Raw genomic sequence first — 21,839 nt, forward strand, 5'->3', positions numbered from 1 at the left:
CAGTCGTGCTTTACAGTAATCAATAAAATTTTATAAATAAACAAGCCTTTTTAGACTTAACACAGTGTCGAAAACGTCTTGCATGGGCCTCCTTTGAGTGATCTTGCAATGACAATATTGTACTGCGACAGGATATCCACTTATTTGAAAAGCATTTTATTGACAAATTATAATGATACGGTGGACACTGATAATTTTTTTTCCAATAATCACAATCAAGTACAGTATTTGACTTCTATTGTGGTTATTTGTAGGCACAGTAGCCATCAGTAGAGAAGTCTTGATTGGTGAAACCAGGCCCATGACCAGCAGCTTTGGATCACTGCTGCAAACAAAAATACACACTTCTAATTGAGTAATCAACAGAAAATGGTGCCAACTCCAGGTTGCGTCATGTTTGAATGCATTCAAACACACGACGTAATATATTCTTTATTTTACCGCAAATACTTTACCTTAAAATCCCACATAACCATGGCTCCATCGAGTCCCACACTGCTGTACTTCTCCACATTAGTTGCTCTCTTAACAACACACAACTGCCTACAGGACAAAAGAGAAATGTGCAAAAGATTGTCATTGGGGATTTTATTCATGAGGACATGTGAAATCCAAACAGTTTATTGGTTATTTAATGTTAGAGAAGGGAAAAGTATAGCATTTCTTACGTGATGCTGTTCTGGTGAAGGGTGCCCAAATCGTTTCTGTCCTCATTGGTGGCCCTCTTATCCAGGTTCTGAAAGTGCTGCATGGCTGAAATGCCACCTCTGGAAGATTGCTTGGGAATGTCCAGCTTCTTTACAAATCCCAGAGAGCCTGGTCCCTTATAGGTGTACTGGTAGGGACAACAGTCATGCCCCTGAGAGACATAAATAAGTGTTAGAAACACAATTTTGTTGCCGTGACGACAGGGGGGGAGGAGCTTGGGGGTTGACCGAGGCATTCAGCTTCTATTTGCAGAAGCTGAGCCATCTTTGCGGAATATTAACGAGTGCCTGACACCAGTATAAATGATATAAGCATTTGTTGAGGCAGCACTTTATGCACTTAATGTGCAGATCTGGGCATGTCCAGTGTTCCCTTATCAACCAGCTTTTGGTCAAAGGGTGCAACACACACACAGACATGCACACATTAACGTGTACGTGGCAGGTCAATAATTACCGCAGCAACAATCTCAGTGGGGGTGACATATAGGATGCTCAGCAGTGGAAGACTGTCAATGCTCATCTGTGTTGTCCTGAACAAACAAAAGCAATCAACAAATATAATGTCAATAAAGGTATACATATAATAGCTTCAAGTTTTGATATTCCCATCATGTTTCCCAATTGCAAATAACAATGATGTAATCAAGTAAATTGTGTCCAATCAAAACTGCCATACATTGTATTCATTTTGCAAATATAATATACACGATATTTATCACTGTTGTACAACAGTTGTCATTAACATGGTTCATATTCATTTCTGTTTACATACAGTATTACTATTTTAAGCACATTACTGCCATCAGGTGGCCATCACTAGAATAGCACAAACATACCACAAGTTAACGTTTGTTTTAGGGATATAAGTAAATATCATTGGTTGCTTCATGTATGGATGATGTGTCTCTTATTTCAGTAGTACTTACTCTTTTCCACGGGCAGCGTCAGCCACACTGATGCTGCTGTTGTGGGACACCCAAGCCAACTGGTCTCCACTCGGTGAGAAGGAAACACTGTGCACCCAGCCTCCACAGTCCTTATTCTCAAACATCAACTCCCCAAAAGGCATTTTGGCTCCCCAAGCGGTGGGTCCAGGTTTATCCTCAATGTCCTTTATGTAGGCTGAGAAAATCCTAAAAATTCATTCATTCACTCTCAGACTTTTCCAGCAGTATTTGGGTACACCCTGGACTGGTCGCCAGCTAACCACAAACAGAGTTCATTATGGGATTAGACATACCTGCAGTGGAAGTCTGCAGATCCAGCTGCCAGAAGAATGTTATTGGGATGCCAATCCAGGCTCAGAATGGTGGAGCGAATGGGCTTTTTGATGTGCTTACTCAGCCACCTGTTGGTAATAAAATGCAAAAAAAAAAAAAAAGCATTCTGATAAAATGAAACTATAAAAGGGCTATTTTAAAACTAGAATGTAGCATTTATCCAATTTGAGATTTTCCTCGGAAAACTCAAAGTTGGCCTCCATTTTGCTTTTACCAATCATTTTCCTTCTCAAAGTAGCAGACAGAGATGAGTCGAGCTCCACTGCCCAAGGCAAACTTGTTCTCCAGAGGTGACCACTTGACGCAGGTGGCTGCACGGTTGATCCGTACGAGAACCAGAGTGGGCTTCCACGAGCCATCTTTTAGAGTCCACACGTAGGCGTTGCGGTCGGAAGCGCAAGTGACGATACGATTGGACTCAGGGGCCCAGTCAATGCCTGGGAACATCATTAAATGACATAGAAGAGGTAATAAATCCAATTCAAATACAGGAACAAAATGTAGTTTGAAGTTGAAGACACCCTTGCCTCAAGCTGCTGTACCTGTGATACGTCCACTGTGCTCATTAAGTTCGTGGATCTTGATCCAGTCTGCACCTTTCTTTTCATAAATGTTCACCACATTGTTGTTGGGGCTTACTGCAATTTCTATATGGAAAGAAATATATCATTTTTGTACTCTGTGTGCAAAACAACATAATGTACTCAGCAGTGCTCGACAGTGTTCCCATCAGTGAAGCTCTTTAGTCCATTTACTGTTTTGGTAATTTGATCCTAGTAATTCCGCTGGCAGTATTAATGCAATTACGGGATAGAGGAAATGCATGCTGCAGTGTCAAGCATTCGTGGGCAAGCCCAATTTTGAAATAAACTTGACTATAAAAAGTGGTTGACTGTGTTTCACCTACGTGTCTTGTTTTTATTCCAGGTGTGGCAGGAAAGTGGCTCCAAACCAAAACTGTAGCGTGACATGTCTGAACAAAGATGGGAGAAGCTTTTGGAATGCGGCTGCCAGCCCAGATGGTCTCCCGAGTCTACGATCAGGGAGGAAAGAGTAAAAAATGCGCAATATCATACATTAAATATTTTTAATCAATATTTTCACACTCTTAGTTAGCATTACATTTTAATTTCACTTTTTTTTGGTTTACACTTAGACATTTAGTCCTTTGGACTTGTCTGGCTTCTCGTGAATAATTATTTCAAAATATAATACACACCTTTTTGGGAGTGGTGCATACTGTGCAAACACAATTCTACTTTGCCTGCTTTGCTACCTACTATATGACCTCATCCAAATAAGAAAACTTGGATTTGTATTACTTGTTTTGTTATTTAAAATGCTACTATTAAGGATTTTCAGCCAACATAGTCACAAGCTCCAGGTAGACTGCTAAATGCATCACCCCTATTCCCCCGCTTTATGGATTTATTAGAAAATATTGAATTAGCCGAGTGGACGTGACAAAACATTATAACGAGTTACCTTTTGTGGAATTCAGATGAGCTGTGTATTCGTGGACTCTGGCCAGTCGACACGAATGAAGCTGTGCAGTCGTACTACAAGGAAGTCATTGTGTTATTACTGAAGGGAGTAAAAGAAAAGTGGGTGTGTCTGAGTGACAGTGTTCAGTTTCTAATATGGACGGAACAACATACTCATATAAAGTAGTGTAATTATTATTTCAGATGTGTGTGAGGGGACACGTTTATTTAAGATTTTGTTTTTATGATTGCCTTTATGTTATTTGGCAATGACTGCATACATTCTATCAATCCTTCCATGAGGTAAAAGAAAAAAAAAAATAGTTGAAACTTCAGATATAAAAAAAAGTCTCGTTTTTTTACAACCCAAAATATGATACAATGTTTCTTGCTTCAGTAATAATGGAATTTATCCTCTAATAAACAAAATGCGTTCTGTAACATATTGCCTATACTTATATTTCTTTGTAGATTATTCTGGAAAATTGATTCCATAATAACGGTGGTATTAAACTAATTTATAGGTTGGCAGTTAATAAAGTTCATCCGGCCACTTAAGTGCCACTTAAGGTCGTCCAAGTCCAAAATGCACAATCTACCCGTTTTTACAAACGTGGGAGAGAGTTAGTGTGAAAATAAATAAATCGATAAATAATGCAAATTTATAGCAGGCACCATATTTGATTAGATTTCCATCGATTTAAAAAAAGATATATTTCTGATGAATACTGCAGCAGACGGAGCAAGACGGCTCGAACTCGAGTTATGTAACCGAGCACATAACACAAAAGCTGCACAGTACTTTTCGAAAACAGGAAGTTAGCGTAAAACCGTGCTAGCGGAAGTAGGTCACGACGGCTCGAACGAAAACAAACAGGAACACGACTTGGTAAGAAGAGGACTTTTGTCAAGTTTGCATTTTTAGCTGCAACGTGTTAATGTTTTGGAATTAAATGAGTGACTATTAAAGATGTTTGCGGTTAGCGTTCCTGTCGTTTTGGCGTTAGCTTGTATCGTTAAAAACTTTATTTACCATATTACATGTTAATTACGAATTTGTTTCGTTATTACCACATAGACTGGCTTTTCATTACCAACAGAGAGCGCTTTGACTTTTAAACTTAATTATATTTTTCTCGAAAGTCAGCTTAAGTGTTTTGCATACTTGATCTAATTAAGTTATAGTATTAAGTTATTATTACACCACTTAACGGGTTCTTTGTCAAAACTGTTTAAATCAAATAGAAACAGTTGTAGTTTGCAATAATTGCAGTATTTAAATATATATTTAATACTAGCATGAATAGATGGAAATACTTTTCCCTTTAGTCATTGTTAGTCTCAGACGGCCATAGAACGATAAAGGAAATTGGGACATTTTGACCATATTGGGAAAACACACCACTGTTACTAATTTGATTGCACACTGTTGTCAGTCCATAAATAATATTTACCTAAATTCCTCTTCTTTTTTTTTTTTTAAGGCAGCGTTAGAGACCGATTGTTTTTGCCTTCCTGCCACACTGCAGTTTATTATTATTGACACAAGAATTGCAACCGAGTTCTTATAAGCGACTCCTTTCTACTACCTCTAATTTGCAATTTCTGTCTCCTACAGATCACAAAATGGCTTCATGTAGTACAAACAATGAGGATGAGCGCAAGCTACGAGAATGCGAGATCTATGTTCAAAAGCACAACATTCAGCAGGTGCTCAAAGACTGCATTGTCCAGCTGTGCACAGCCCGGCCCGAACGACCCATGGCATTCCTCCGGGACCTCTTTGCAAGACTGGAGAAGGTTGTTTCTTACACAAAACCTCTGATATAATACAACTGGCTTCATGATTCAGTCAGTAGGACCGTGCCGTATCGTACCATGCATGATAAGACTAGTGCCATTTTTGACATGATGCAAAAATGTTGCATGACAGTATTCACTAGCAACGGTCACATTGTTGCCATTGTGGGCACACATCAGTGAAAGAGAGCAGTGTGTCAGCATACTATGTTGCAGCAAAGTTGGAAATATAATTGTGTCATTAGTCAGGATTGCTGGAGAGTATTAACCAATTGTGTGTTTTTTTTCCACACTCTGTTGACTAAACATCCAGTATGAGATTGACATCTAAGTCTGCTGTCAGCGTACCAAATATTGATATAATATAAATATGACTGAACATTTAGATTACAGCTATGTCCATTTATGTATTCAACAATATTTCTATTTAAGAGAATTGTCATGCAAATGAACATACTGACACACAGGAAGAGGTCCAGCAGATGGTGTTACAGCAGAAGTCCATGGACTCACGTGAAGATGAGGTTTCGCCACCTATGAATCCTTTGTTGAGGGGAAGGAGCAGGAGAGGAGCCATCAGTGCTGAGGTGTACACGGAGGAAGATGCCGCTTCCTATGTCAGGAAGGTCAGGGCAATCTTTTAGATATTGGGTCACACCTGTTTAAGTGTTTTGCATTTATCAAATGTCTCATCGATCCTTTTGTTTGTTGACATAGTTAGCCTTAGCATAGCTAGCAGCTTCATATTCCTTCCACACGCTTTTGCGATGATAGATTTTGAAGTGACTTTCTGTCTTTCTTTGTTAGGTCATTCCAAAAGACTACAAGACAACGGCAGCTCTGGGCAAAGCCATGGAGAAGAACATCCTCTTTGCCCACTTAGACAGCAATGAGAGAAGGTATCACACCTTTCAGCTTTGATGAATATTTCTTGCTCATCAAACAATTCCTTTTGTTCCTACAGTGATATTTTTGATGCCATGTTTTCTGTCAACTACATTGGTGGAGAAACAGTCATCATTCAAGGTGATCTGAATTTTGGTCGACTTTTTATGTTAAGGGCAATATGGCTAAAAAAAAATGGTAAAGATTTACTAAGTGTTTCATATCAGTCCACAAAAGATAATAGTTGATTTTTTTTTTATTGAATAATACAATATAATGTTGTTTACATCTTGTCACACAACACCTTCTGTGTTTCAGGTGACGAGGGAGATAACTTCTATGTTATCGACCAGGGAGAAATGGACGTAAGTAGGGATGATCGGAAATCGAGCCCGATCATTTGATTGGAATTACGTGTTGTGACTGAAAGCTCTTTTGCATCTCCTTGTAGGTGTATGTGAACAATGAGTGGGTGACCAGCATTAGCGAGGGTGGCAGTTTTGGGGAGCTCGCTCTGATCTACGGGACACCTCGAGCAGCTTCTGTTCGTGCAAGGTCCGATGTCAAGCTATGGGGGATTGACAGAGACAGTTACAGGAGAATACTCATGGTAAGCGGCGCTTTTTCACAGGGCAGACCCTCGTTAGGATAAGCAGGATGGATGGATGATAATCATAAAATCTACATTGAGTGATGAGAGTTAAATATATACATATATGTATACATCATATACATATCTGCATACATACATATTAACAATTTATTGGATTTGAATTATAGGGAAGCACTTTAAGAAAGCGTAAGATGTATGAGGAGTTCCTGAGCAAAGTTTCAATTTTAGGTGAGTTTAAATGTTTATTTTGAATTGTAAAAAATGGTAAATACAGAGATTTTTTTTGGGTGTATGCGTCATATTTCCTTACCATCTTAACAGAGTCTTTGGAAAAATGGGAGCGTCTGACTGTGGCCGACGCCTTGGAGACAGTGCAATTTGAAGATGACCAAAAAATTGTTGTGCAAGGAGAGCCTGGTGATGAGTTTTTCATCATCTTGGAGGTAAACCTCAATGATTCATTTATAGATTGATGTTTAGATTTTAGAAAGGCAGTTCACGTCATCTTTTATTTGCCGTTAGGGGACAGCAGCAGTGCTGCAGAGGCGGTCCGAGGATCAGGAGTTTGTGGAAGTTGGCAGACTTGGACCATCAGATTACTTTGGTAAGTTCTAGTCAAGCAGAAGAAACTAGTAGTATTTGAAATTAGAATAAAAAATACTTTGACTGGATTTACAATATTTTGAAACATTTTGCTTAGCAGTGTTAAATTGTGTCCATCTTTTTTTTCAGGCGAGATTGCCCTACTGATGAACCGGCCTCGTGCCGCAACTGTTGTTGCATGCGGACCCCTCAAGTGTGTCAAATTGGATCGGCCACGCTTTGAGAGAGTCCTTGGCCCCTGCTCCGACATCTTAAAGAGAAACATCCAGCAGTACAACAGCTTTGTTTCCCTCTCTGTTTGAACTTCCTTCCTTTCTTGTTTCAAATGCACAACACAGGTCCAGTTCATTTTGTATTTTACCTCTCTTTCCAATTTAACTGCAGATGCCTTATTGGGAAAAAAAATGCAGTTTTTTTTTCTTTCACGGGACACTTTGATACCTTTCGGCGCTTTGCAGTAGTTGTTATAAATTATTTTATGTTACTGGCATTGGGTGGAGTCTTCATATCTCCACAATGAGCACTTTTAAAAAAAACAACGGAAGCCAAACAGCCTGCCTTGTGGTTTGAGTTCTTGCCTTTGTGTTTTAGTCACGTCAGGTGAAATAAAAAGTTCACTTTTAATGTAACTGCTTTGGGTTCTTAATATAGATATTGATATTTTAACTACTTTTGTTTAGTTCTTCTGAGAAAGTCTTCCTTATCACAGTAAAACATTGGTGTGTGATATAATGGAATTAAAAGTCAATTGAATCGGAAATCGAATCCTGAAGTGAATTGAATTGGGCCTTTGTGAATCAAATCGAATCAATTATCTAAATCCAAATTAATACTCAGCCCTAATGAATAATGCCAACACCTTGCACAAATGTCAGATTAGCTTTTCTTAACACAGCCACTAACAGCCCCAGAGTGGCCCATGCAATTTCCTTCAGAGCCACCAGAGACTGCTATTGAGTCTCAAAAGAAATCTTTGATACTCTGACTTTTTTTTTTTAATTGAATTTTTAATAGTTGAAGGTCAAATTTACAATTGATTCAAATGCATTTGTAACTAAGATGTACTGTACTTCTATTTTTCTTAATCCAACTCATATCAGATGCTTATACAGTAAGCAGTTGCATCTTAAGTCCGAGTCAGAGTGATGACTCAAAATGTCATGCAGATGATGGCGTCAACAAGTGACACATGAATGGCAGAATGTTCGCTGCCACCTGGAAGAGGAATTTAAGGTTGGCTTGTCATGATGGACCTAAGGAGGCTGGTGTGAGGGTTGGCATGGGAAAAAAAAACTAAGGGTGGACGGAATGTATGTTTATCAGGTATTTATCAGGCTGTGTGGGAAGTAACAGCAAAATTGGACATATTTCATCTCTAAAAAAACAAATTGAATTGGGACGATGTTTAGAAAGGTGTGTGGTTTGTAACGGCTTAACAGAGTCGCAAATCCGCCACAAAATAAAATAAAAACATACTGATGTGCTGGTTCATCACTTTTAAATAAATGTTCAAAGACCATGCACATTATTTGTAATTCATTAAAAAATACAATTATGTATCAAATTCGATCCGATTCATTGTATCATGTTTTGCAGACACACTGCAAAACATTTCATCTTAAGAACCATTGTCGAGATAAAGATACCGTGTCATTTCAATCTAGTTATATAAGGATGCTAGTCAGTCCTCGGGCAAAAAAAAAAAAAGTGTGGGTTTCACTTTCCCCTCTCACTTCTACCGCACACTTCCACTAGTGTGTCTTTTTTCTTTTCTCGCCTTCACTTCAAATTTATCTTGCCCTATCTCACTGTTCATTTATTTCCCCACAATGACTACGATCGTCGTCCTGTCAGCCTTCATTAAACTCGTTGAAAAAAATGAGAAGAGGCAGCTGACCTATTTTCTGAAAACAACTGACTATATAAAAGAAAGTATTTTGTTATGCATCCTTCATTTTTAAATTCAATATCTTCCCTATACTGTTTGCTATCTCAATATTCCTCTTTCTCTTCAAGAGTGTCCTGGTTCACCGTGTACAAACCTCATGCTATATTATTATTCTTATATAAGTAAAAACAGATCATTTGATGTAAAATGTCTCTTCAGTGGCCCCCCATGTCAAGCACCGACATGAAGCCCACGCAGAAATTGGCACATCCACTTCTCACTAAGCAAACGTGTGAAAATATGCTGTCCATCTCAATACACCTGAGAGCTTGCGTATACCTTTATGTATTTTGAAATCTATCACAAGAGTACAAATTCAAGGTTTTTGTAAAACCTTGGCGAGTGAAAAGCCACTTTTTTTTTTCTCATGGAGAAAAAGTGCAATGATTTGATTGTTTGACTTTGTTGAAACACAGCAAGCCCAATCCGACTTTTTTTTTTTTTTTGGGGGGTTGTGCCTGCTCTTTGAGTAACCCTGTCTTTTATGTCATGCTGGAGCACAAAACCAGTATTTAGCAAACCAGAAAATTACATTCTTCTAAAAATAAACAAAAAGGAAACACAGTATTATGTGAAGAAAGGGAACAGTGAATATAACACAATTTTTGCAGGCTCTATTTGAGGATAATAACGCATTGGGATTTTCTGGATTTGCTTTATGAACGACTTTCTTCTTTGGACAATTTTGGAAGAGGGATTTCTTCTTTCCACTGAAATACACAAACTATATACACAAATGGACACATCTGTGTCAGCAGGGGTCCCGGAGGATATCGCTTCATCTCATGGCCCATAAACCAAAGCTCATTAACCCCCCCAAAAAAATCCCTTTAGCTGTACAGCAGGCCATATGGATAATGAGGAATTTAATGTATGCTTAATCCCATTTCCATCAAATAACCATTAAAAGCTAATTATATATACCCTGATAGTAAGGATGACAATAAACATAAATCCTGGAAATTGAAATTTCTTTTCATAATTTGATTTTAATCTTTAATATCATCCCCTTGAAAGGCAACTTGAATGGAATTCAAAATTTTTCCTATTATGTTTGTCAGAGGAGCGCAATAGAATCATATAGTAGCTATAATCCATAAAATTGTTGAGGTGATAGGCAATTTATTATTTAGCAGGTTAAATGAGCAGCCAGTTTGGTGTGTTGAATTAACTTTTTTTTTTTTTTAAAGCTGTGGAGTCAGCTTGTCTCACCCTCCCATTCTCCTTATACTCTCTTCAATGTCATTAGGCCTATTGACGGAAGGAAGGAGGATTTCCTGGTCTAGGAAGTGGATTAGTGTCCCATGAGAAAATCATAATATATGATGTCACCGGTTTCTCTTTCTCGGTGAATGCGTTTTGAAAAAAAAGAAAGAAAAAAAGAGGGCTTAAATCAATGAAGAGGAAAACAACCTCCTCCCATTGAGGATGAAATAAATCAGATCATTAAGCTTCGCCTCTGTGTAATAGCAATGACATCACTGGGAGGCAAAAATAACAAAAACAGAGGAAAAGTATTGAAAAAGTGAGTAATGAAATAAAATGCTGAGTGATGTGGTAGAGAGAAAATGACAGCGCAGATGGTAAAGTGTGTCATAAAAGTTCCAGGATTGGTGTCACAAAAGATTCATCATTCACTTCTGGGAGGATTCTTCCAGGATGTTGTTCATGTCTTCAAAACGATCCCTCATGATGGACCACATGGAGTTAAAAAGTTGGGGTGTAATTTAGAAAAAAATTCAAATAACAAGCACTGTCTGATGTCTTTGTAATTGTAGACTGAACAATTTGCCTTTTAGCTGCACTTGTTAACTTTGTGCTAATTGCTGTTATTAACAGCGTTGTTGTCGACAGGAGGGAGACGAGGAGTTGGATTGTGGATAACAGGAAGAACACACACCACAGGAGAAAAAAAAAAAAAAAAAGGCATTCACAAAGAATTCCTTTTGCACCAGAGGGCAGATGTTATGATCTGTGTTTCTCGTTTATGTTTTGGTTGTTTTCCTGTCTCCTGTTTGTGGATTCCATATTTGCTCATCGTGTCTTTGACTACATTTACATGCAGTTTTAAAACACAAATATTATCAAATGCAGATTTTTCTTTGGGCCCATTTGACATGATTTTTGTTTATTATTTGTTTTACAGCTCCGGCTGACCACTACAGAAACGACTCGACCTCAATGACGGATTTCCTTGGCAGGGTGTCTGGCCTCGGTCACCTGGGAGTGATTCATTCCGATTCTTATCCGGGAGCCGGGATGATGTGGCTCCAGGTATCTCTACTCACTCTGCATGTTGACCACAGATAAGAGTGAACCAAGTCTCTCTCTCTCAGTCTCTTGCTCTCTCGCATGTGGTCATACAAAGCCGATGAAAAAAGGAACCAATGCAACACAATGAAAGTCAAGCATTGTTTGTGAGCAAGCTCATTAAGTGTCAGGGCTCTAATTCAAACAGAGCAGAGGGCAGGAGAGGAGAACAGCAGGCATCACCTCTTTTTACCTTCTTTGTGAGTAAACCATAAAACGGTGGCGTCAGGGGCCTTCATTTTATGACCTGTGAGACTCGGACGGGTTCGAGGACAGTCAAAAGGCTTCACGTGATTGTATTTGTGTGTGGGTGTGTGTGATTTGAGGTTTAGCAGAGGTCACGCAGCAAAGGTAATGAGGGCAGCGAGTGACTGTCTGCCGTGATGAATGTGTGAATGTTTTTAGGAGACGTGATGTCCCCCAGGGAGAGCAGAAACATGCAATGTGTGAATGTTGGAGAAGATAAAATTGGCATTATCTCAGGGATTTAAATCCTGTGCTGTGCTATGATTTATTTAGTATGTGGTTGATTGCCCCTAATGTGTTCATTGATTTTAGGTGGATCAATATTTTGTACGTTGATTATTTCGCAAGACTTACATCATGATTAATAAGATACATTTCAGTGCAAATCCAAATTCTGATTCAGACTGGTGTTAAACAGTACAGTGCAATAACATTGACGAGAAAATAACTCAATAACTGGTTTTAAATATATTAATTTAGCTTTAATTTTATTTTTTTAAATATATTATCTTGTTTAATTTTTTTAATAGTATTTTTTTTTTAGTTTTTTGATAGTCTTTAAATAAAATGGGGAAAAACAAAAATATGCACACACACACAACAAGTCTCTCGGAATGATGACTTGTCAATGTGGTTTATTTTCCTGAAACGGATTCAAATTCTTCTCCTCACGCACAGACGGGGAAGCAGTCGAAACGCAAATCATCAGCCTACCTGACAGACTCACAAACCTGATACACACAGCTGTTTTCCAGACGAGAAACACAGAGCTGACTTTGTCCACGTGTTTTCTAATCTGAGGATCCCCCCCCCCCCAACACACACACAGCTGGTAAATGCAGATGTGGCAGTTTGGTTTTGCTTGGCTCACAGGCCGAGTCATCAAACAAGCCGCAAGATTGCGCATACCCATAATCTGCAGTGGTTAAGACTTGAATTTTTCCACAAAGAATCACAGCACCAAAGCGCAACCTTGGAGTCTTGCAAGAACTGTTGAGTGTTGAAAATGAGGCAATTCTTAAAATGGACGCACCCTGAATCCAACCCGGACCCAATTAAATTTGAGCTTGGATATAGGACATTTTGCAAAGCTGGCTAAGACTATTCAAACAGTAGAGTTGTTTACACTCAGAAGTTCCTGTCTCATGAGAAGACATTGAAAACAATTTAGAAACTACTTTTAAAGGTGCAAAATAAAATTCTGTGCTAAATATAAACTTGAAATACCAGACACATATAAAGTACAGTGTATGATTAGCAACCTAAACCAGGAACTAGGTGAAATCTTTTACATACTTGACATGGTGACAGTCAAGATTTTATCTCTATTTTATTTTTAAAATGTAGGGTGTGAATAAAAGACAAGAAGCTTTCCTATCAGTACAGATCAGAACAGTAGAGGAGGATAAACAAACAGTCACTACATTAATATGTACTAAAAAAAAAAGAAGTCAGTTTTGGTTTCCAAATTATTTGAAAACCAGATTTGTTTTGATTGATTGAAAAGACAACTCATATTAAAATATCAAGCAGAAGTAGCGGCAGCAGTAATTGTAATAATGTTCTCCCCAACATCACTTAATATTTATTAAAGCAGACTGTCATTAAATTTTAACCACAGTAATTTAGGAGTTTTTGCTTTACGAATTTCGATGAAAATAAGTATCTTTGTCAATTTTATCGGAATAGTCTGCATTTAAAATATTTCATCGATGCGGAAGAGAAACATTGCTGTGTTTTGTACATTTTTGTTGTGTAAACATACCTTCAATCTGTACCAAAGAAACAATCTTGGGCCAAAATGTCTGCCTGAAAGTAGCAAAAATCCATTTCAAGATGAAAAGCAAGAGGTGCTAAAAATATCCTAATTGAGAAGAATATTTTTTTTTAAAAAAATGTCTATTATATAAAACCAAAACAAATTCATACTTTAAATCTTTGGTGGGCTTTTCTGTTAGTTTTGCTAACTAATCCTGATTGCTCCAACAGTAGGTTCGCAGTAGGAGGGCGTTTTCAATCAGTATAATTGGATTGACTGAGCAGTAAGGGGGCGCTGGAGGATTTGACCAATGATTTACTGACCAATGGGGGGATGGGATGGGTCATTCCACCAGGAGGACACTTCCAAGCCATGAGATGTCTTGGTTCGCAACCAACCTTCGTTTGACCCTGATTAATTAGATTAATGTGAATACCAAGATCAGATTTGTAGCTTGTCTTTGATCAGTCATTATTATTATTATTTTTTTTTTTTAATGAATGAACTCTAATTTGAGTCATTCCTTTCATCGTGATGAAGGGCATTGATTCTCGGAGCTCAGTGTCAGGGGTGACTAAGGTCATCCAGGCCAAAGCACAGCTCAGCACCAATGATGATTTAAAAGAAACGATATGGAGCGATTAGACATTCCGCAAGACAAATATTTATATGACACAATATTCAGAAAATGTAAACATTTTAGGTTTGGGTGGGTGTGTCACTGGTGTTTTTGTTGTTGCCAGCATATAGTTAGCGAAACGATCGTTGAATATTCTAATGGGTCATTTACTCACATTGTAGCAAAACCAGACTATTGTTCTCAGTGGACGATAGGTGATACTGCAAATCTTTTTTTTTTTACACCTCTATCATATCAGCTGTCCTCCCTTTCAAAAAGAATAGCCCTTCTTCTCCTGAGATGCAAATGAGAACAACTGGAAGAAGTCGCACGGCCGTGTTATGCAACGGCTGCTTATTCTCCCTAATGTACTGACTGAACTGTGTTACGTTTGCTTCTCGGGATTTTCTTCTTGGGGGGTAAGCCAGTTTTCATTTGAGGGTGTCAGTGGGTTTGAAATGCATTCATTTGTTATGTTTTGCTTAAAATGCAAAATTTGTCTTTACGGGCCACATCAAATGATGTGCTGGGTCCTATCTAGCCCCCGGGGCCTTGAGTTTGTCACCCATGCTCTTATATGGTCAATTTGAGAAAACCTTGGATGAATTTTTCATATTTGTTGTGTTTGGTGCCAGGAATTTTTCCCACTCTATTTTTAATGGCCTTTCGTGTGCGGGCATCAGTTCACGTCATGAGTGCTTACTGTAAATAAACACACCCTTTAAACGGAAGCACAGATCAAATGTTGTGATAGTGGAGCTTCTGAAGCATGTTTTGTTTCATTTTGCTGGAGGTTGTTGGACTACTACTTTGAAAAGGATTGCCACTATCATCCATCTCCAATAACTAACATCTAATTTAATGCACCAAACAGCAATGACTGATTTTTGAGTAGATTGCACAAGTTACTGGAATTTTTATTTATTTATTTGAGGCACCAAAATCAGAACACAAGTTTCAGGTACAACTGTTGAGAAACTGGGAGTGTGTATGTGCAATTGTGGTACAGTGGTACCTCCTCACATTATGATGTCACAAAGTGAGGACTCAGTTGTTTCGTTGGATCGGGCAGGGCTAGTGCTTCAGGAAATGAGCAGGAATGCTCCAAAATGAAAGAACAGAGGTAGGAATGGGTATCGTTGTCTTCCGTTTTTGATTGCAGATAAATAGCGGCTCAAGCAGGATTTCGAGTCATCGCCTTTGTGATGCAACTGTGTCGTTAAACTGGCATGTCTTCTCAAGGTGTGACTTTACCAGCTACAGGATTGCGTGCGTGTTGCCAAGTGGACCATGATGGTTCTTCTCGCCTGAGGCGGTTTATAAGTGTATTGCGAAATATGCCTTACTGTTTAAACAAGCTGAGCTATTTGATTCCGTGGAAACATTTCAGTCAAAAAAATTCAGTCAGTCAATAATTTATTCATTTTTCGACGTTGTACAAAACAAGCTTTCGACATTGTACAAAACAAGCTTTCGACATTGTACAAAACAAGCTAAAAAAACAAGTTGTTTTAGCAAAGAAATTAAACCAAGCCTGAAAAACACCCAGAAATGTAAAAAAAAAAAAAAAAAAAAAAACTTAACGTGCATGACTTCGAGTCTCTGTTCCACCGCCTCAGTGAGTAAAATGTCAGGACAGAATTCCAAATACTGGTCAGTTTCAAGTTTCTAATAAAAACTAACATTTACTCCATTCACAAACAAAAGTGTATTTTTCCCGCCCCACAAAATACTCCCAACTAGGTGACAAAAAAAAAAGTAACAAATCCTTCAACATTGGAGTGAGTGCGTCAGTGAGTGTTCATCGTATATTGCACAAGTTCAAATGCGTCTGTCCCTATAAAACGGCAAATCTCTTGAACGGCCAGATGAGGAAAAGGACTCAAGGAGTGCATCCATCACCTTCTGCTTGAATTGAACAGCAACTCCTCAACACGGTGCTCACCAAACGGACTGTCTCCTTTTCCAAATTAGTGACGATATTCCTCTGTCCAACTCCGCATCATCTTCACAGCACCGCTAGCAACCACCGACCTCTCATCTCTTCTTCTTGCTTTGTCGTAGCGTCTTCTTCCGCTTTAGGATCATCTCGTAGAGTTTCTCCAGGCCCATCTGCAGGCCCTGACCGTCCAACGCTGAGCAGCCTTGCGTGTAGTGTAGCGTGGATGAGCTCAATTCGTGGACGGAGAGAAGTTTCTCCACCTGAAAGAGCGAGATGAATGATTTATCCCATTTGCAATTTGAAGAAAACGTGCTTTTCTAAACGCAAAGGTTTCAAAGAGTGGGTGCTTGAGCTTTTTTTTTTTTTTTGGGGGGGGGGGCATATTTGTCAGGTGCCTTTATTCGCATGAGATAAAACCACACCCAAAAAGCGGTTATTTCAAAAGAACATTTCTAATTCCTCATTCTTGGCATATTTCGACCATGTGTTGGAAACTTTTTATTATCAGCAGATCTGTTTTCAATTGTGAAAGAATGCATGTCAGTACAGTTTAACAAAAAAAGGATTACCTCTGAGGATGTCATGGCTGAATCCAGATCCTGTTTGTTTGCCAGAACCAGTACGGGCACCCCTTGATTCTCAGCGGACCGAGTGATCCGGTGAAGCTCCATTTTTGCTTCTTCCATTCGCTCAGCCTCGGCTGCATCCACCACAAATACGAGACCGTCAGTCCTCCGAGTGTATGACTTCCAGAGAGGTCTCAATTTCTCCTGACCACCAACATCCCACACCTGGAAAGTTGATGCGTTGGCTTTCAAATTCCCCATGGCCACTTTAATGTGCTCCATATTGAAGCCTTTGGTGGGGATTGTCTCAACAAATTCCTGCAGTTTGAGTCTGTAAAGGAGCGACGTTTTCCCTGCGTTGTCCAAACCGATCACAACAATGTGCAAGGACTGGAGGTTGGGGAGGAATGCGGTGTTGGGGGCAATGTCTGTAAACTGGTTGCCCATGTTTCGGTCCAGACAAGTGGAAGAATCCACTCTCAGATTTCCCCTGCTGGTTCCTTGAGGGGCAAGAATGGAAAAGATGAGAAGATCTGAGGAGAGTAGACTGCTGCAGCTTCAGTTAAGGGAAGCCTGGAGAATAAAAAAAAAAAAAGTCAATGTGTTGCATATTGTTTTATCTTCTAAGAGACCCCAATTGATCAATTCATGGCATTGCATCATCCAAGAGAGCAAGCCACTATTAACATTTCAAATTGGTCAATAACTTAAATAAAAAAAACACCCTGACGTGTGAACTGACCAAAAGTATGTTTTTGTAAAAATATTAAATTGATGAAGTTTTGGTCTGACGCCAGCGACGTAGTGAATTTTTGTCATCATATTTCTTTGGTAACATCTTCAAAGGTTGTCAGTCTTTTAGGTACTCACAAGGTAAAATATTGATAATAGTGATCGTAAGACCATCAAGGGCAATTATAAATATAAGAAATGTCCCAAAAATAGCCAATCCGTAACCTAAAACGCGAGTTTGTGCTTGTAACGTTCGTTACGTTCAATGCAACAGTCCAGATAAAAGATGCATTTGGAAAGTCTATTTAAAACAACGACAAGTTGAATCACATAAGCGTTCTTATATATAAAATATATAAATATGAAGTACAAATAAAAATCCCCCGCAAATTAAAATATAACGTCCAAGTTTCGACGTGGAGTAAAACCCAAGACGCCAATGCAGTTAACGTGCAGACTTGCCAAAAGTGCAAAACTCACCTGCTAGTATTTCCCCAAAACTGCCTCAACAAAATATGTCGGCTTTGCAATAGTTTTTAGTTAAAGTAGCAATCCAAAGGTTGAGCTTTTCATGCAACCAAAATCGAAACTTTTCCTGGCTCTTGCTTACATGTAGACGGGCAAAGCAGCAGACCAAGACTCAAGCAAAGAAGCTCAGCATTGGGGGAAAAGGCATCTTCTCAGCTTTGACGTCACTAGGACACGGTGGCCGACAAAGGACAAAAAGCAAGTGAACGTCACACGGTACTCGTCACAATGGTAAAACATTTGGTGCAGTGCCCGTTATATGTTTTGTTTTTGAGTGGATGGCCCAATAAATTAATGTTTTGCCAAAAAAAAAAAAAAAAAAAACCCCATCAGTGTGCCTCTGGCAAGTTTAATGTGGTGAAAGAGATGTATTTTCCAATGACAGCTGAAGCGCAATATGAAATAAAAATAAAAAGCACAGCAATAGCGCCATCTGTCATATTTCAATGAATGTGCATCGTGGAGGCTTTTTTGTTGATTTCTTTAATTATTTTTGGTTTTACACATATAAAAAGCAAAATACACATGTGTAGAAATTGATAACAATGGTGGGAAAAATTATTTACAATATACTTCGTCACTATTTTATTACATTGATAAGTATCTGCAGTTGTCTGTATCTGCAATATTTTTATTATTTTACAAAGGCGTCGGGGCATTTATGATCGTTGGTACATCCGACCATGTTGAGGTGTTTCCGGCATATTAAAAAAAAAAAAAAGTTTCATTTAACAAATGCAATTTGAAACAACATGTATTATTTAAATATACAGATTAATTACAGATAGAAGACCAGATTGAAAAGAAAAACCACAAAGATAAACATGAATGGATAAGATGAATAAACAAATAAATGCCAGGGGTCCTAAATAACCAATAAGAGACATTGACAACATTTAAATGGGAGTCTCAAATCCACACGGGCAACCAGTCTTTGGTTCTCTTCGACACATGATATCCAACAAGACTTGCCAAAAAGTTACAAAGGCAGGCTAGCACAATTACCAGTGAGATACAGCAATGATTTACCCACCCCGATCTTTCTCCTCCTAAATCAGCCGAGGAGAGCATTAAGTTGCCAGCACACTGTGGGGTAAAGCGACACGGATATCTCAGACTCCACCAATCTCCGGCAGAAGCTGTGACACCTCGCTTTGCAGACCGCAAAGCTAGGTGAGTATTTACAATTATTTATTTGTCATTTACACGCTCTTATATATATATAAAAAAAACTGTTACATTACAATGTAGAGTATTTCAATGAGTTCCTCTGAGTAATGTTTGGAATATAATGCCAACGTTCCCATGCTTTCTTCATGTCATAACTTTTGAAATACAACTGTGCTAATACCTTGGTATGCAACCCTTTTGAAATTACAATTACCAGTGAGCTGGTGCATTGGAATGTGGTCTGTCACTTAAGGAGAAGCCGGAAACAGTAGGCAGAGTTCTCGCAGGAATGCTTACATGCTTTACTAGGTTGTCACAATACACAACATTCTTCAGGGAGTTATTTTAGAGACTATAATAATTCTGTGCATAATTTTCTCTTCATCTGTTCAAATTACGTGCTGGAGTGCATCAATGAAAATTGGGTGATGAGGTACACACAGAGCATATACTGTATTTGTAATTTATGATAACAAAATAAATAATGTAAATAGTCTATTTTGTCACACAAAACTTACTATGTGAATGCACAATAAGCCTTTTAGACGTGAATGAGTATTAGGAAGATGTCTTGTTAACTGCTTTTAGGTGCTGTCGAAATGTCAGCGATGCATTGGGAGGCGAGACGACGTCAGAGTGCTCTGGATCGAAGGCTGGCTAAAGACAAGCAGCAAGTATACTGTCCTAAATTTACTATCATTTACTTCTGTAGAATTGTCATACTCAACATGGCAAAAGTTTCATTCCTAAAATAGAAATAAAAAAAGGAAGCATCTTGCAAAACCAAACTTGGAATATAAACACAGCATATTATACTGTCATGTAAAAATGATTGCTAGTTATTGTTGTATACTTTGAGGCAATGGTTTACATCAAGTGTCATTTAAAATAAACCTTAGCGCTTTAAATACCACACAGTAGCATAGTAGGCACGAGTGTTCATTATAAATAAGGCAAAGTATATATAAATACACCTTCCCCGTGCAGTTTCAAAATCAACACTGCGCTTAAAAGTACAAGGGGAAAAAAAACTATACTTAAATAATGATGCCATTAATATGCATTGGACATAATCCGTCAATCGAAATCACGCTTGAATTAATGTTTAAATAAACAGCTTGTAAAAATTAAATACACTGCACATAAAGGTTAAATACATATGAACTGTGCAGTTAAAAAATTTTAGTCTTTGATTGCAAAAAATAAAAAAATAAACAGGCTATTTGATTAGCTTCAAACTTAAAAGGTTTGATTCGATTTAAATTTTTTAAATGTACATTTTATTTAATGGTACTTGCGCAACACTTTGAGTATCACTGCTTTAAGGCAATGGAAAAACAAAACAATTTAAGTCACATTACACTTTTTGAAGATGTCACTCTTTCTTTGTAAGTAGTCATCGAATCGGCCGTCGGTGAGTTGACACTGCTTGGTCTAGTTTATTATTAAACAACAGTGGAGCTTGACATGTGACACTCCCGGCATGAGGTTAATCTTATTTCCTGTGTGAATAAAAGACAGAGTATCCTGTTGCCGGAATTCTTGTCATGAGTTTGATTATCGGTTACCGTATTTTCCGCACTATAAGGCGCACCGGATTATAAAGCGCATCTTCAATGAATGGCCCGTTTTAAAACTTAATAAAATAAATTAGTCTTCATCCACAAATCCATATTGGTCCATATATGAGGCGCACTGAGAAATTTGGAGGTTTTTAGGTGCGCCTTATAGTGCGGAAAATACGGTATGTTGTCTTTACGTACCGTCGTGATCTATTATGAAATTTTTAATAGTCAAAATGGGAACAATACCTTGAACCCACAACCTATTTCTCTTTATAGGTGTTGAAAAAAGTTGAGAGCAGCTGTAATATAACTGAATCAAATTCATCAGAGGAGCAAACAGGTATTGTACCTCTAAAATATTCCCAATACGTACAAAAAAAGTTACACTGTTTATCTTTTTCAGTTCGATACCACTGTCCCCACTGTAAGCGTGAATTGAAGGCACCTATCGGTCACACTGGAAAGATCCCCAACAGATACTCAGTGGGTGTCACAGTTATTCATCACACATTCATCACTTCATTCTGAGATTGACTTTAATAGAATCTGTGAATTTCTTTTACAGTCTTTACAGTACACACAACAATGGTGAGATGGAGATGTTAGCGCTTTGAAGATAACCTTGGCTCGACATTGCTCAGGCTAATGGTCATTTTAATACTAACATATCTGACTTAAAAAATATGTTTTGAAGTTATGATATGAACTGTATTTTATGAACAGATACAAAATACAGCTTAAGAAGGCTAAATTCACTATTAGATTTGCTCTGTTTTATAATACAGTTTATGGAGGATGTTATTGTTACTTTCTAGGTGATTGAACCAAAAAATAAACTACACAAAACAATTAATTCTGATTAATTTTGCATTTGTGGGAAAAAAAAAGAATTAAAGCTATGGCACGTTATGTTTTCATGAGTTTGGTCATGTGATGTTTGCAAAGGCAAGCCAGTGGGAATTATCAGTATCAAAACAAAATGGCTGCCACCCCCCCCACTCGTTGAAATGAATTAAAACAGGTTGATTTTGAAATCTGCAATACAGTGTATCTAGATTTAAGTCAAGGTTCCACTATAG

The 21,839-nt window shown here is 38.2% G+C and overlaps 4 protein-coding genes across 7 annotated transcripts; 2 read left to right on the top strand and 2 right to left on the bottom strand.

Moving 5' to 3' along the window:
- Positions 1-135: 135 nt before the first annotated feature.
- On the bottom strand, positions 136-3,636 carry zgc:86896 (uncharacterized protein LOC415190 homolog). Of its 2 annotated transcripts, none has more exons than XM_061303068.1 (10): positions 3,476-3,636; positions 2,898-3,023; positions 2,533-2,637; positions 2,205-2,427; positions 1,951-2,058; positions 1,637-1,843; positions 1,165-1,240; positions 669-859; positions 456-543; positions 136-322 (listed from the first exon to the last, which is right to left on the bottom strand). In XM_061303068.1, the coding sequence occupies exons 2-10, from the start codon at positions 2,959-2,961 to the stop codon at positions 320-322; spliced, it is 1,065 nt and encodes a 354-aa protein (XP_061159052.1). In that variant the 5' UTR covers positions 2,962-3,023; positions 3,476-3,636; the 3' UTR covers positions 136-319. The 2 variants fall into 2 exon arrangements, with proteins under 2 accessions (XP_061159052.1, XP_061159051.1); XM_061303067.1 differs by having other exon boundaries at positions 136-325.
- Positions 3,637-4,224: 588 nt separating this feature from the next.
- prkar1aa (protein kinase, cAMP-dependent, regulatory, type I, alpha (tissue specific extinguisher 1) a) lies at positions 4,225-8,135 on the top strand. Its single transcript, XM_061303066.1, has 11 exons — positions 4,225-4,363; positions 5,093-5,274; positions 5,742-5,900; positions 6,082-6,173; positions 6,239-6,300; positions 6,478-6,524; positions 6,611-6,769; positions 6,940-7,000; positions 7,094-7,215; positions 7,295-7,376; positions 7,505-8,135. The coding sequence occupies exons 2-11, from the start codon at positions 5,101-5,103 to the stop codon at positions 7,675-7,677; spliced, it is 1,131 nt and encodes a 376-aa protein (XP_061159050.1). The 5' UTR covers positions 4,225-4,363; positions 5,093-5,100; the 3' UTR covers positions 7,678-8,135.
- Positions 8,136-15,660: 7,525 nt separating this feature from the next.
- On the bottom strand, positions 15,661-18,147 carry LOC133170317 (ADP-ribosylation factor-like protein 4D). 2 transcript variants are annotated; one of them, XM_061303130.1, is made up of 3 exons: positions 17,978-18,147; positions 16,769-17,265; positions 15,661-16,459 (listed from the first exon to the last, which is right to left on the bottom strand). In XM_061303130.1, the coding sequence occupies exons 2-3, from the start codon at positions 17,210-17,212 to the stop codon at positions 16,295-16,297; spliced, it is 609 nt and encodes a 202-aa protein (XP_061159114.1). In that variant the 5' UTR covers positions 17,213-17,265; positions 17,978-18,147; the 3' UTR covers positions 15,661-16,294. The 2 variants fall into 2 exon arrangements, with proteins under 2 accessions (XP_061159114.1, XP_061159113.1); XM_061303129.1 differs by having other exon boundaries at positions 16,769-17,338.
- A 638-nt stretch (positions 18,148-18,785) lies between these two features.
- On the top strand, positions 18,786-21,802 carry LOC133170318 (coiled-coil domain-containing protein 200-like). 2 transcript variants are annotated; one of them, XM_061303131.1, is made up of 5 exons: positions 18,789-19,198; positions 19,784-19,869; positions 21,037-21,100; positions 21,164-21,243; positions 21,326-21,802. In XM_061303131.1, exons 2-5 carry the CDS (start codon positions 19,795-19,797, stop codon positions 21,350-21,352), a joined length of 246 nt encoding a protein of 81 aa, XP_061159115.1. In that variant the 5' UTR covers positions 18,789-19,198; positions 19,784-19,794; the 3' UTR covers positions 21,353-21,802. The 2 variants fall into 2 exon arrangements, with proteins under 2 accessions (XP_061159116.1, XP_061159115.1); XM_061303132.1 differs by having other exon boundaries at positions 18,786-19,869.
- Positions 21,803-21,839: the final 37 nt, after the last annotated feature.

The sequence above is a fragment of the Syngnathus typhle genome, linkage group LG17, assembly GCF_033458585.1.
Source record: "Syngnathus typhle isolate RoL2023-S1 ecotype Sweden linkage group LG17, RoL_Styp_1.0, whole genome shotgun sequence".
In the NCBI taxonomy this organism is placed as follows: Eukaryota; Metazoa; Chordata; class Actinopteri; order Syngnathiformes; family Syngnathidae; genus Syngnathus; species Syngnathus typhle.